This window comes from Lampetra fluviatilis, chromosome 37 (assembly GCF_964198595.1).
Source record: "Lampetra fluviatilis chromosome 37, kcLamFluv1.1, whole genome shotgun sequence".
In the NCBI taxonomy this organism is placed as follows: Eukaryota; Metazoa; Chordata; class Hyperoartia; order Petromyzontiformes; family Petromyzontidae; genus Lampetra; species Lampetra fluviatilis.
The window spans coordinates 836,965-850,373 of NC_136311.1; the positions used below are offsets into that span (position 1 = coordinate 836,965).

The 13,409-nt window shown below is 47.4% G+C and overlaps 1 protein-coding gene across 3 annotated transcripts in view; it reads right to left on the minus strand.

The window, feature by feature from the left end:
* LOC144945190 (kinase suppressor of Ras 1-like) overlaps nt 1–13,409 on the minus strand; it is a 132,367-nt gene that overhangs the window by 31,500 nt on the left and 87,458 nt on the right. For 2 of the 3 annotated variants that reach the window (XM_078873481.1, XM_078873480.1), the window contains exons 17-20: nt 10,738–10,871; nt 8,580–8,711; nt 6,405–6,534; nt 5,902–6,038 (exon numbers count right to left, since the gene is read on the minus strand). In XM_078873481.1, the coding sequence (XP_078729607.1) occupies nt 5,902–6,038; nt 6,405–6,534; nt 8,580–8,711; nt 10,738–10,871 (533 nt within the window). Of the gene's footprint in view, nt 1–5,892; nt 6,039–6,404; nt 6,535–8,579; nt 8,712–10,737; nt 10,872–13,409 lie in introns of all 3 variants that reach the window. The other variant, XM_078873482.1, reaches the window with a different exon arrangement.

The following is a 13,409-nucleotide window of genomic DNA, read 5'->3' on the forward strand; positions in this document are numbered from 1 at the left end:
CAACCATTCATATTAATAATATTGATGTATGTAGTAAATTTTTTGTGCATTTTGTACACGCACAGCGTTTCATCAATCCACTGCTGGATGAGGGCTTCCCCGCGCCATGCGAGTCGTAGGGGATATTCGACCATACTTCACGGTGGTCAATGCAGATTGGTAAAGGATGGTGAGCACAGATTCCAGAGCATAGAAGTCCTCTACAATAATGGATTATATTGCACTGTTTCCTGTTGCCCGCAACGTAGCCGCACGCCCTATAGCACCTGTTACACACGGTGGCAGCACACACAAAACTCTACAGGCTTGGCCCGGCTTAGCTTCCGAGATGTGAGAGAAAAAGCCACTTTGCGGGTGAAATGGTCATTGGGGCACATTTTGTATGTGGTACGAAATCATCAATCACCGCAAACCGATCTGGGCCTCACCCCCCCAGTGAGGTCATGTGGTGTTGTCAATGCTGCCCTATGACAGGTCAAAGGGCAGATTCAAATGACTTCAGGTAGAGTCAAAAATGGCCACAATTGGTACCGTATAATGAGGATTATCGAAATATTTGAATGACGTTTTTTAAGCTATGGGAAGAAATTGGATAACCTGGAGAAAACCCATGCATAACAGAACGTACACACAGAGAAAGTGCCGTCGCATTGAACGACTTTCACTTGGAAGCGATGCGGTTCCTTGGCGCAGTGGTTAGCGCACTGTGCTATGAGCCTAGCGTCCCGAGTTCCATCGCCAGCTACGGCTAAGATCAGCGGTGAGCGATAACTGAACCAGTCCTGACCCAGCGCCTTCGCCAACCCACACTCACCATCGTGGTGAAGTATGGCCAAACAATCCCCACACCTGACACGGCATGGGGAGGCCTTCATCCAGCAGCACATGGAGATTACGATTTCACAAGGGCTGTAAATAAGGATGTATTATGAATAGTTATATATTCTGTGAGACTGCTGAGTTGCACTGTAGGGGATGGGAGAGTGGTGCTGTGGTGCTGTCGAATGCTGCTCACTGCGGTGTCAGTCGCTCCGACACTGCTCACAAATGCGCATCAGCTGGCAATGCGGCCGCTGCGAACGGATTTCCCTGCAAATGCCAACATTGCCACTCCGCTCCGCACTCCGACCAATTCGTGTCATCTCAGAAATGGGTTGTCTGATTTTACTTCCATCAAGTCGAACAAATGAGTGAACAGAAACGTGAGTTTCGTTTTAGATACAGGCAGACCTCGCCGAACACGGAGGGGAGCGAGGGGGGTTACGTTCCGTGCCGTGTTGGGAAAAACCGTGTTCAACAAATAATATACTTCATGGGAACACTGGGGTTGTGTTCTTGGGTCTGAAATTATCACCCCCTGCCTCTTTGTTAAACGATTTCTACACGATTCCCCATCCTTGTTATTGTACTAAAGGATGCTGAGTCGTTCTCCATTTCTTGTGTGTGTATAGACGATTTACTTTTCAATGTCACCTCAACACAAAACCCCGGTCTCCATCACTCTTTCCGCACCACGGCATTCAATCTCAACGCTCGCCCCTAACATTGACACTTGAACGTTAACGATTCACCGTCCGGGCGTCCGTACGACTGACGTCCTCAACGAGTGGTCGGCTAGATCCATGCGGCAAAGTGTGAAAATTTGAGTTGTATTACACCCAAAAAAAACATTCACAAAGAGCACACGTGGTAAATAAATCGTTCTCACAGTCGATTCATTCACACCAGAGTATCTTCCAACGGATGCAGCGCTCCCACATCTCGCGAGCCTCTCTAACAAGACACGCGAAATCACACACTCCTTTTCGACGTGGAGATGAGAATCTAAGCGGCGGCAAACCACGTACAGTAATTCACCAGTTTACGTCGGGGATGCGTTCCTGAAAGGTGCGACGACGAATATCGAAACGACGTAAATCAAAGCAATTTGCAGGGTAGGTGGTGGTGGTGGTGGTGAAGGCTGAGAGGCAATGGATACGAGAAAGTGGCGTAAGTATGGGTTGAAGTGACGCAAATTGGGTAGCGGTATTAATAAATCGGTGACATATTTGCAAAATTAAGTAAAAGGGGGAGATGTAAATCAGGGTATTACTGTAACGTCAAAACTTCACCCCTGTGTTTGGCGAGATTTTCCTGATTTAATGTTCACTTTGGCGGAGGAATTTATGTTTCCAAACAAAGTAATTCAGATGTCATGTAATCTCTACAGCACAGTGGTGTGTTGGAGAGCCAAGCCACAACATTTACAAGCTGAGCACGACGTTTCACCAGTAATTACAACTAGCTTCATCAGGCGACAGCCAGATTTGTGGAGAAGTCTTACTGTTTCGTTCCTTATCTAGAGGCGTAGATGTGTTGACCACCCTTCTGTGCTCTTGCACAATGTGGGGGGGGGGGGAATTACTGAGGCAACGCACATTATGCATGTGCATTATGCGAGCCCTTTGAACTTGTCCTTCCTGTCTATTGTGTTTATTAAAATAGCCCTACCAACCGTAATCCCTATTGAAGTACGCTGCCCTTTGTAGGCATGCATTTAAATAATGTATTATTTGATGATTCGTCAAAAACTTTGAACTCTGAACATCTCGTAAATATAATTAAAGATATTAAGCTTAATCCTAATGAACGGCACATGAGCAGGTGGGTGGCCAACACCACACCCGGCCGCCTTTGTCCCCGAAGTGGCGATGTTTACACACCACACCAGGTACTCATTTGAGACTGAGTCGACCTAGGGGAGGGCCAGGGCTGATTCAAATAATAGTCACTGGTGTTGGCTGTGAACGGGAACCGAACTCGGGTTTCTGGGTTTGTAGAGCAGCGTGCTTTCCACTACACTACCGTATACGCACACATAGCTGCGTGTGTGTGTGTAGACACCGTGCGCTACACAATAGTATTCCGATTCAGAATGCACGTGCATTCAGTCAGCCGACGCATGAACTTGCACCCTAAGCTGCTGCGGAGTGAATAGAAGACACAACGGCTGCGGGGAGGGGGTGCCGGTCTTGAAAGGTGAGCAGTGATGGAGCGTAAACGCATTCGCCACTTGTTGCAGGGGTTCGCGGTTTGAATCCGGCAGGCTGCCCTGGTTATTAATGCAGCATGTATTAATCATAAATACTACGGGGCAATCTGCTTCAAAGTGGATGTTACAGATCGCATGACGTTATTCAAGAAGAGTCGTAGGCCCCTGTGTGCCGGAGTCACGGTCCAAGTTGCTAAATTTCAAAAGTACCTAAAGTTGTTGAGTTGGAATCGCACACAGCAGCAACATCGCCCCCTCCTGTGAAACTAGTTTGTGAAACACAGCGGCGCCTTCCTTCAATGAAACAATGCAGAATTGATGCGTATAACATGCACGTAAGTTTCACGCATGCACGCTGTGCTGCACGCGAGATCTAGACCGCAAACCGGCACGAATTTAACTTTTTTATTTTACCAGGCATGGCCTACTGGGCTATATAGCTCTTTTTCAGAAGCGACCTGGCCACAAATAATAGCTCAACCAAGTCGCTTATCATGTGGAAATTTATAGCAGCCAAATATTCTAAATACATGTTTCTAAATGTGGAGGAAAAAATCGGAACACCCGGAGAAAAATCCATACGACCACGGGGAGAGAGACATGCAAACTCCAAATATAGAGTCAGGGTCAGGATCGAACCCACGACCTCCTGTATACGATGCATTGTAGTTAACATCTCCTAGCCACCGTGGAGCCCTATGACCAGGCACGAAGACAGTCACAGCTCACGATGCTCCGAGCGCACAGAGATCTGGAGCTTCTCCTTGATTTAACTTGACTGGCGCTGGGCAAGACAGCGTGGCTAGCACCGCATTTCCCCGTGTCAATGAGAGTGCGCGTGTGTGCGAGTACGTGTGCGCATGTGTGCGGGGAGCGGTGGCGCAGTGGTTATTGCAGTGAGCTAAAAACCCGGCGCCCTGAGTTTGATTCCGCTCAGTCAACATCGGTAACAAATATCTAAACCGGTTCTGGGCATCTCCTAGATTGACTCAGCCTTAAACGGGTACCCAGGGCAGTATGTAAACATCAGCACTGGGAAGACAAATATGGCCGGGCGTGGTGCTGGCCACCCGCCCCCTAATGTGCCGTGCCAGCCTTAATAGTTGCTCGCTAACAGCACTTGCCCCAAACGGTCTGTTAAAAGTTATATGAGGGATATTTTAGTGTGTGCGCGAGTGAGTACAGGCAGATCTCACTTAGTGCGACCCCGTAGAACGCCGATTCGTTATTGTGCTCTTAATCCCAGGGAAAACTTTTACTCCAAAAAATTATGAAAATCCAAAAATCGCTAACGAGTAAGAACACGAAAGCAGCGAGGAAACACACCAGCCGCCATATTTATTTACATTCGTTCAACCAATCAGAGAGACCCACGCTCTGAGCCAACCAGCACCCCACCCCCCGCGTTTCGATTTCACCGTTATTACGGTACGGTTGTTTGTTATTAGATGTTATTCAAGTTCTCTCCAAGTCACGCAGCGCTCACCAGTTTAACAAAAACACACACACTGCCCCGCCGACGTGTGTTTTCTCCGCCTTGGTCTCTCTCTCTCCATCGTATCTCTGTGCATCTTTGTGAGCATTTTAGACCCATAATGTCTGGAAAAAGTCCAACAAGTGTTAGTGCTGCAAATTTGACCAAAGTGTCAAAGAAAAGTATCGCTTTGGATGTTTTGGATGTTACAATGCACGTGATGAGGCGGGTCACGGCGGTGTGCGTCAGGTGGATGCACTGGCGAGTACAGTACATAATACTTACAGATGATGCACTGGACAGAAATAATGCTGTCGGGAACGAATCCCCATACGTACAATTGTATCATGGCCCCTTTTAGCGCTGATTCGGTTTGCGCTCATTTCTCCAGGAATGCATCTTGAGCTAAGCCAGGTCTGCCTGTACAGTCAAACCTCTTCATTTCCCGATTTTTCTTGAGCGAAGTCCAATTATATTTAATCACAATTTTATATTTGTACATCAGTTTAACTTTCGCACCTTTTTCCTTCGTAAGGATTACTGTACTTGCTCAGTACGACAGTGGATTGTGGCCCATGTCCCGTGATTCACATGCTGAAGTTTTTACTCTTCAGGTGCCTTTTTCACAATTTTTGCCTAATTTGTGGTGTTTTTTTACTTGAATCATGGCTCCTGTACATCAAGTGAGTGGAGGAAGTGAGAGCAAGCGTAAAAGGCAGCTCAAAAAGCAGAGTTGGATAGACTTGCTCATGGTGACTTTGCATTTCCCATTGGCCGCCATTACATGGTAAACGAGTCAGCAGTTGGATTTAAAATGAAAAACAAGAAGACAATCAAGGACAGTGTGGCGGCAAGTGCACCTATGCCAGGCAAAGTAGAATCATCATCATCAGCACCGCACTCCCATCATCATCCAAGGTAAATAAAACTTTAAAAACTTCCAGTATCATTTATTCATGTGTTTTGTATTATTTGTGTTATTACCTATTCGTATTATTGTCGAATTCAATACGTATATGGGTGTTATTCATGTGTACAGTACAATAGGAATGTTATGAAACAATTTAATGTTCTCCTGTATGTTCAGTTGATCTCGGAATCCTCACCCCTTTTCTCCCATATAAATATCGTATCTACATTCGCGAGTTCTCCTTTCGCGCAGATTTTCAAGAACCTAACCCTCATGGATGTCGAGGCCTGACTGTAAGCGCGCGAGTGAGGGTGAAAGTTTGGCAGTGAGTGTGCAAATGAGTGAGTGTGTGAGCGAATGACTATGTAAGTGAGTGAGCATCTATGCGAGTTTGTTAGCGTGCAAAGTCGCGAGTGGATGAGCATATGAGTGAGCGTGGGCAGAGCGAGCGTGTGACTGAGGAGGGAGCGAGCGTACAAGCCTTACTCTCCCGCACGCCAGAAGTTTCCCCCAGGCTGCGAGTGGCGCCGGTTCAGCTTTGGCAGCTTCTCGATTTGGCCCATGAGCTGCGGGAACGTGGGCCGAGCGATGGTCTCAAACGCCCAGCAGCTTGTCAGGATTTCCTGTCCACGAAATGGGAAAGAGAAAAATCACGTGTGCACCCTCGGAGGTAGTCAGCTAACCGTACGCAAGCCGACGGACGGGTGGCTGTCGGGGCAAAAACGTACTTACATTTGTGTCTTGCCAAGTTTTGCTTGCAACCCTCTGAACAATGTGGCCGGTTTTAGCCCCAAATGGCTTCACAACTTGATGCTAAAGTCTAGTTCATATTGGACCATGTTTACACAAGTTATTGTGCCCCCCCCCCCCCCCGTTATAGACAATTATACAGTCTGACAGAGATAATGCATAACACATTTTAACCTCAACTAGAAATCCATTAAATATGAATCGCACCGCTAATTAGAACGCATGGAGCCTCCACTCACCAGGGCCTCCCTCCCCATGCCAGTGCTGTCAAGGTGCGGCTTCAACCCACGGCCCCCCTGCCAGATAATGGACTCTGCCGGCTGCTGCTTGTACGGCCATTCACGGCAGTGCAGCTCGTACCATATGGTCCTGCAAGACGGGGGGGGGGGGAGAAGGGTAAGGTATGGGGGCACAGGAAGTCACGTTATTATTCGAGCTCTATCAAAGAGAATGGGAATCGCTCTACTTAAGCAATTTTTAGAATGGTAATTGCAGTGGCTGTTGATAATCATCACTAAAAGTGGATTGCGTTAATTGACAGAACTCTACGAGAGCAAATGGCATTGGCCTTAATTGATTTCTAGCTAAGTGTCTGCCATTTAAATAGCTGCCTCTTGAGGAAGACAACAATCACTTTAAATAACGTTTCAATGAACGTGCATCGCTTTAACAGGCATCTGTCACGACAGATGTTAGTTTTTATTATTACTACCATCATCATTACCCAGGAAAACTTCACTGAGTCTCAAGACTCTTTTTTCAGGACGGTCCCGCCAAGTTTTCAGTCGGGGGTGATCTTGCTGCTGCTGCTGTGAGATCCCTGTTGAGTAATTTGCAGGTGGCCAATACCGGCCACATTGCATGACGGTTTTTTTTAGCTATGGGAGGAAAGGGGACAACCCGGAGAAAACCCTTGAGGAACAGGGGGAGAACATACGAACTCCACTCAGAAAGGCGCCCGAGTCAGGAATCAAACGCAGGTGCTGCTTGTTGTGAGGCACAAGCTGTTACTACGGCACCACTGCTATGATGTGGTTGGTACTATTTAACATTGTTGTAGGATTGCTGTTGTTGTTGTAGTCATTGTAGACATTGTTAATGATGGTGGTGTTATCATTGTTGTAGGTGTTGTCAATGTTTTTATTGTTGTTGCAGGCTATGTCGATATTCTTGTTTTGGGTGTTGTTGTGAGTGTTGTGGGTGTTGTTGTGGGAGCAGTGGCACAGCGGTTAGCGCACTGTGCAACAAACCCGGTGACCCGGATTCGACCAATGACAGTGGCGAATATTTGAACCGGTCCTGGGCCTCCACTAGGTCGACTCAGCTTCAAATGAGTAACTGGTGCAATGTATAAACATGGCCACTGGGGAGACAAAGGTGGCCTGGCATGGTGCTGGCCACCTACCCCCTCCTGTGCCGTGTCAGCCTTCATATGTGCATGCTAACAGCATTTGCCCCAAAAGTCTATTTAGGCTATATGGGGGATTGTGTCTTTGTTGTTAATGGTGTTGTTGTGGGTGTTGTTAATGGTTTTGTTGTTGGAATTGATGGTGTTGTTCATGATGTTGTTGATGGTGTTGCTGTGGGTGTTGTTAATGGTGTTGTTGTTGGTTTGTGAGTTTTGTTGATGGTGGTATTCATCTTCTTGGTTATTTCGGTAAAGTCACGTAGAAGGGAAGTAATAAAATAATAAAAATAAAACATAATAAAATAATTCTCACGACGTTTCGGCCACAATGCAAGCAGCCGTCCTCAGGTGAAAACCAGGTCTGTCGAGGCGACAGCGTCTGAATGAAACAGCACACGTGCTTGGAGCCTTCTTATCACGGAGCTTGTTGAAGGATCTCAAAGTTATGTGAAATCCCTCCCCGTAGAGGTGGTTAAATTTCGATTTAAAGCTTTCGTGACTGCAGGGATTCATCTTCTTGGTTCTTTCGGTAAAGTCACGTAGAAGGGAAGTAATAAAATAATAAAAATAAAACATAATAAAATCATTCTCACGACGTTTCGGCCACAACGCAAGCAGCCGTCCTCAGGTGAAAACCAGGTCTGTCGAGAAGGCAGACTCTGCCTTCTCGACAGACCACAACGCAAGCAGCCGTCTTCAGGTGGAGAACAGGTCTGTCGAGAAGGCAGACTCTGCCTCTTCAGGTGGAGAACAGGTCTGTCGAGACGGCAGAGTCTGCCTTCTGGACAGACCTGTTCTCCACCTGAAGACGGCTGCTTGCGTTGTGGCCGAAACGTCGTGAGAATTATTTTATGTTTTATTTTTATTATTTTATTACTTCCCTTCTACGTGACTTTACCGAAAGAACCAAGAAGATGAATCCCTGCAGTCACGAAAGCTTTAAATCGAGATGGTGGTATTGTTGTGGTGGATGCGATGGCATGGGCAGGGACACGGCGCCACTCACCCGAAGGCAAACACGTCGGTGTTGTTGGAGAACGGCAGGAGGTCCTGGTCGGTGCCCGGCGCCAGCTGGCGAATGATCTCGGGCGCCAGGTAACACAGCCACCCCCGGGGCAGCTTCAGCTCCTGATGGCTCCTGCCCGGGAGGGTGAAGGGGCGGTCACGAGAAGATGGCGGCACGGCGCCGAGAAGCGACGGCTCATCAACACGTTGCGTGGGAAACTCAACGCGGCACGGATCGGAACGGCTACACAAGGGGTGAAGAATAGTGAAGTCGCGACACAGAGGTTGAGGGCCTCCCCACACCGCATCAGGCTGTGGCGGTTTTTGGGTCATACTTCACCATGCTGGTCAGTGCGGGTCGGTGAAGACAGGGTGCATAGATATGCCAGAATAGTACAGTTCGGGTCCAGTTCAATGTATTCTACATTGCCCTCTGCTGCCCACCGCTCACAGTGAAGCCAGTCCCCGATATTGGTATCGAGCATCGGTATTGGATCAACGCCCGGCCGGCCAGCATTAACGTCGGATGAATTCCGCGAATCGCTGGCCTCGGTGACATGCCACCGGAATTTATATATGGAGCTGTCGGTGTCGTTAAATCTTGCCTTGGCGTTCATCACGGGACTCCCGGCGGATATTGGCAGCGGCGTAAATTATGAACGTGGCATGACAAAAGATGCGCGGTGGCGGAACAAACGATGTGCGAAGAGCCTCATGCAGCAGTGGATTGACAAGGCACCTTACAGTACACGTGGCTACACGGAGGCAGCGCTGTTGTGTTCTCTGGTTAGTGTGAAGATGCAACTTTAGATAACAATCCCCCCCCCCATAGAGGCCCTATTGAGCTTCTTCTCGTGACGACCCTTCTGCCAGCAGTGGTGTGAGCGATCAATTGCGGCACTGCGCCTTTACAGTTTTACACACACGACCATCGGCGCACGTGGCGGCCGTTACACGGTTTAATACGAGAGCGGCGGGCGTCAAGTGGAGGGCCGTGCGCCGCCGTGTAGCGGGCCGTCACCATGTATGCCGTTAATTAGATTCGAGTGACGCGGTGACCTGCGCCCGCTGCCCCCCCGACCCCCGCGATCCCCGCACACGGCCGTAACGTCGTAACATGGCCGCGCCGTAACTTCAACGACGCCGAGCGTGAAATAGATTCGCAGCCACCGTAACGGGGCGGCGGGATCATCGCCGTGGCGGCGGCACGGCGGTGGTGGAGCAGGGGGTGGCGGATGCGGGTGGGGGGTCAGTGGAGGACGGTGAGAAGCGAAACGCAGTGTCTGGATCACGGTGGGGCGGGGGGGGAATTTCGAGGCAGTGCCGGATCAATACTGCGGCTATGGGGGAACAGGCGGTTTGGACGACCCAAAGTCAATGATAAGAAGTGAACAAATCTTGCTTCACTGAAAGTGGTTTGGCCATCATTTATATTTTGTATTTTCCTCTAGTGCACCCACGGCATCGCTTCCCGAGATACTGAACCTGCCTGGCTTTGTGTCAGAGAACGGCCCGCAGAAGTGCATGTCACAGGGTCACTTCTAAGAGTCACCTCTGCCATATGCATGGAACTAAAATAAAAAGTCATGGTGTCTCCGTTGTCATAAGAATATTGGCGGTTGCCGCTCATCTCACTTGATAGCTCTAAGCCAGCGATGAAAAGCTCCACATTTCATGTATGGCCACTGTTCACGCTGCACAAAATTGTACTTGCTTTAAATACCCGGTAGGGATGATGGGCTGAGTGAAACCCCAACCAAGATTTGAACTCACAACCGTCTGATTACGAGTCAAGCACTCTGACCGCAGTGCTGCACAGACACAGCCGCTAATCTCGAACGATAACTGCATTTTCGCCGAGTAACATAATTACCGTTACTCACCATGCACCCGGCTGATGGTACTGCACGATGAGTTCAATGATTCAAGGATCATTTGAAAAACAATGATTGGTGAGAAATGATCGCTTCGGCAGCTCGGGTTAACAGTAACCGCCAATTCATAGATATCACAAAACAACGATCACGCATTTACAGCACGATTATAACGCTCGTTTGTGCAAAAATTCCAGTAAAAAAACTGCGCCAAATCGATGTCCGAGGGCTCCCGGGATATAAGCATGAATTCGGCACACATTGGCCCGTGTGCGATGCTCGCACCTGCCATCTTGAACGACGCCAGAAATGCTGAAGAGTCCAAAGTCAGTGATGATGACCTTGCCATTGTCATAGAAGACGTTCTTGGACTTGAGATCCTTGTGCACGATGCCCTTGTGGTGAAGGTAGCCCATACCCTGTGAGAACGCACGCATGTGCACGCACATACACGCACACACACGCATGCACAAACACGCACATACACGGAACACACAAACATGCACGCACAGACATACACGTACAAATGCGCACGGGTAAACACACACACCCCCGCATGCACAAACACGCACCCACAAATACATGCATACACATGCCCACAGACACGCACACACACACATGCGCAAACACGCACACACACAAACAAAGACAAAGATCCCTCGTATAGCCTTAACAGACTGTAGGGGCAAGTGCTGTTAGCGAGCACCTATGAAGGCCAGAACGGCACACGTGGGGGTGAGTGGCCAGCAACACGCCCGACCGCCTTTGTCTCCCCAGTGGCGATGTTTACACACCGCACCAGGTACTCATTTGAGGCTGAGTCGACCTAGGGGAGGCCCAGGACCTGTTCAGATAATCGTCGCTGTGGTGTTGGCCTTGAGCGGGAATCGAACCCGTGTCACTGGGTTCATAGCGCAGCACGCTAACCGCTACACTACCGCTCCCCACACAAACGCACACGCTTGCACAAACACGCACAAACAAGCATGCGCCATTCGCTATAGAAGTTCCCTGCTTGTTTGTTGCCTGTGTATTTCAGGAGCGAGTGATATCTGAACCCTGGGCCCCCATTCACCAACCCACGCTGACCTGTGTGATTATTGCGATGTAACCTACAGATTATCTTTCACTCTCCAATAAACGAAATCCTCTTTATCATTCGGCTCTAACATTCACCTTGGAACTCATCATTGTGAGCTTTTTCTCAAGCTTTAAACTTATCTCACCTCGCCAAAGTTGAGCAGAGACCTGCACTACATCTAAATCAGGTCAGTATCTCAACGGATGTTCTCTCTTCACCCATTACACAATCCAAGAAACCGTAGGTGGACCTCTGATTGCCTGGTGACCGTGCTAGATTGAGAACTCTGCTTCCAGGGCATTGTCTGGCACTGCACCCACATTGTGGATGTCCTCATGACCAACCTCAATATTCCACATGTGCCTTATCCAGCTGCGTGTGTTAACGTCTGCCTGCAGGACTCACCACAGCTATACACATCACATAAAGTTTTCTAAAGCTAGCAAAATACTACACAAAGCTAGCGAATTATTATTAATAGAGAGAATACAACACAACAGGAGTGAATTATCCAGCATTTCTGAATCGCTAAAGCATTTACATTTAAATATAAGCAATAGTGTGTCCATGCATGATTGGAATATAATCGATACTATAACACAACAATCGGCTGATAATGTGTTTAATCTAACAAATGCTAACCAAATTAACAAATTTTCTAGACTTTACAATAAACAAATCCCTATTAAAAACGAACAATTTAAAAACAAAACCGTAATGAACTTGACTAACACTAATTTAACCACTGACATGATTTCTGTCCTTTCTAAAGGCCTTAACTTTGCCGTTACCCCACGCACAATTCCAGTGGATGAGATAATTGCTGAGGTAGAATCAGCAGTAAGACTTCTTCCACATAATGAGGCAGAGATGACTAGACACGAGGTTGCCAAAATAATTGAGAATAGTAAAATACCGAAAGTAAATATTAGCTCGAACGAGGCAAAAGCCTTAAGAGAGCTTCGTCTAAATAAAGATATTCAAATCCTAGCAGCTGATAAGGGCCGCACTACTGTAGTGATGTCACGAGCCGATTGTGATAATAAAATTAAAGATTTATTAGAGGAAAGTACCTACATTAAAATTAAACGAGATCCAACTAATACTCTGGAACGTAAGACTACTGCAATCATTGCAAATTCATTAATCCCAAAAAATGAGCAATTCCTAATTAAGCCAAGGGCTTCAAAACCACCTAGACTGTATGGGCTACCAAAGATCCATAAAATCGGCATCCCTTTACGACCCATAGTCAGTACAATTGGCTCTGCCACATATAAATTAGCAAAATATGTAACTAAACAAATACAGCCCTACATCGGTAGGACATCATCATTCATAAGAAATTCAGAACATCTTGTGAATATGATCAAAGATATTAAGCTTAACCCTAATGATATTTTGGTGAGTTTTGATGTGATTTCGCTATTCACTAAGGTTCCAGTGAGCGAGTCGCTTAAATTACTTGATACACTGGTAAAGAATACAGATTTACCAAAAGATATTCCGAAACTCGCTGACCATTGTTTAAATAACACTTACTTCTTATGGAGAGGTGAATTCTTTAAACAAAGGGAGGGAGCAGCAATGGGCTCTCCTTTATCTCCTGCTATAGCAAATTTGTACATGGAAAACTTTGAAACCAGAGCACTTGCCTCGAGCACATTAAAACCATCCTTTTGGTTTAGATATGTGGATGACACTTTGGTTGTCTGGCCACATGGTAAAGATACACTTAACGATTTTCTAAATCATCTCAATGCACAAAACCCGGCCATTCAGTTCACCATGGAAATGGAGGTGAATAACACACTCCCGTTCCTGGATATTTTACTTGGGCATGGCCTAAATGGTAAAATAACACACAGCGTTTACA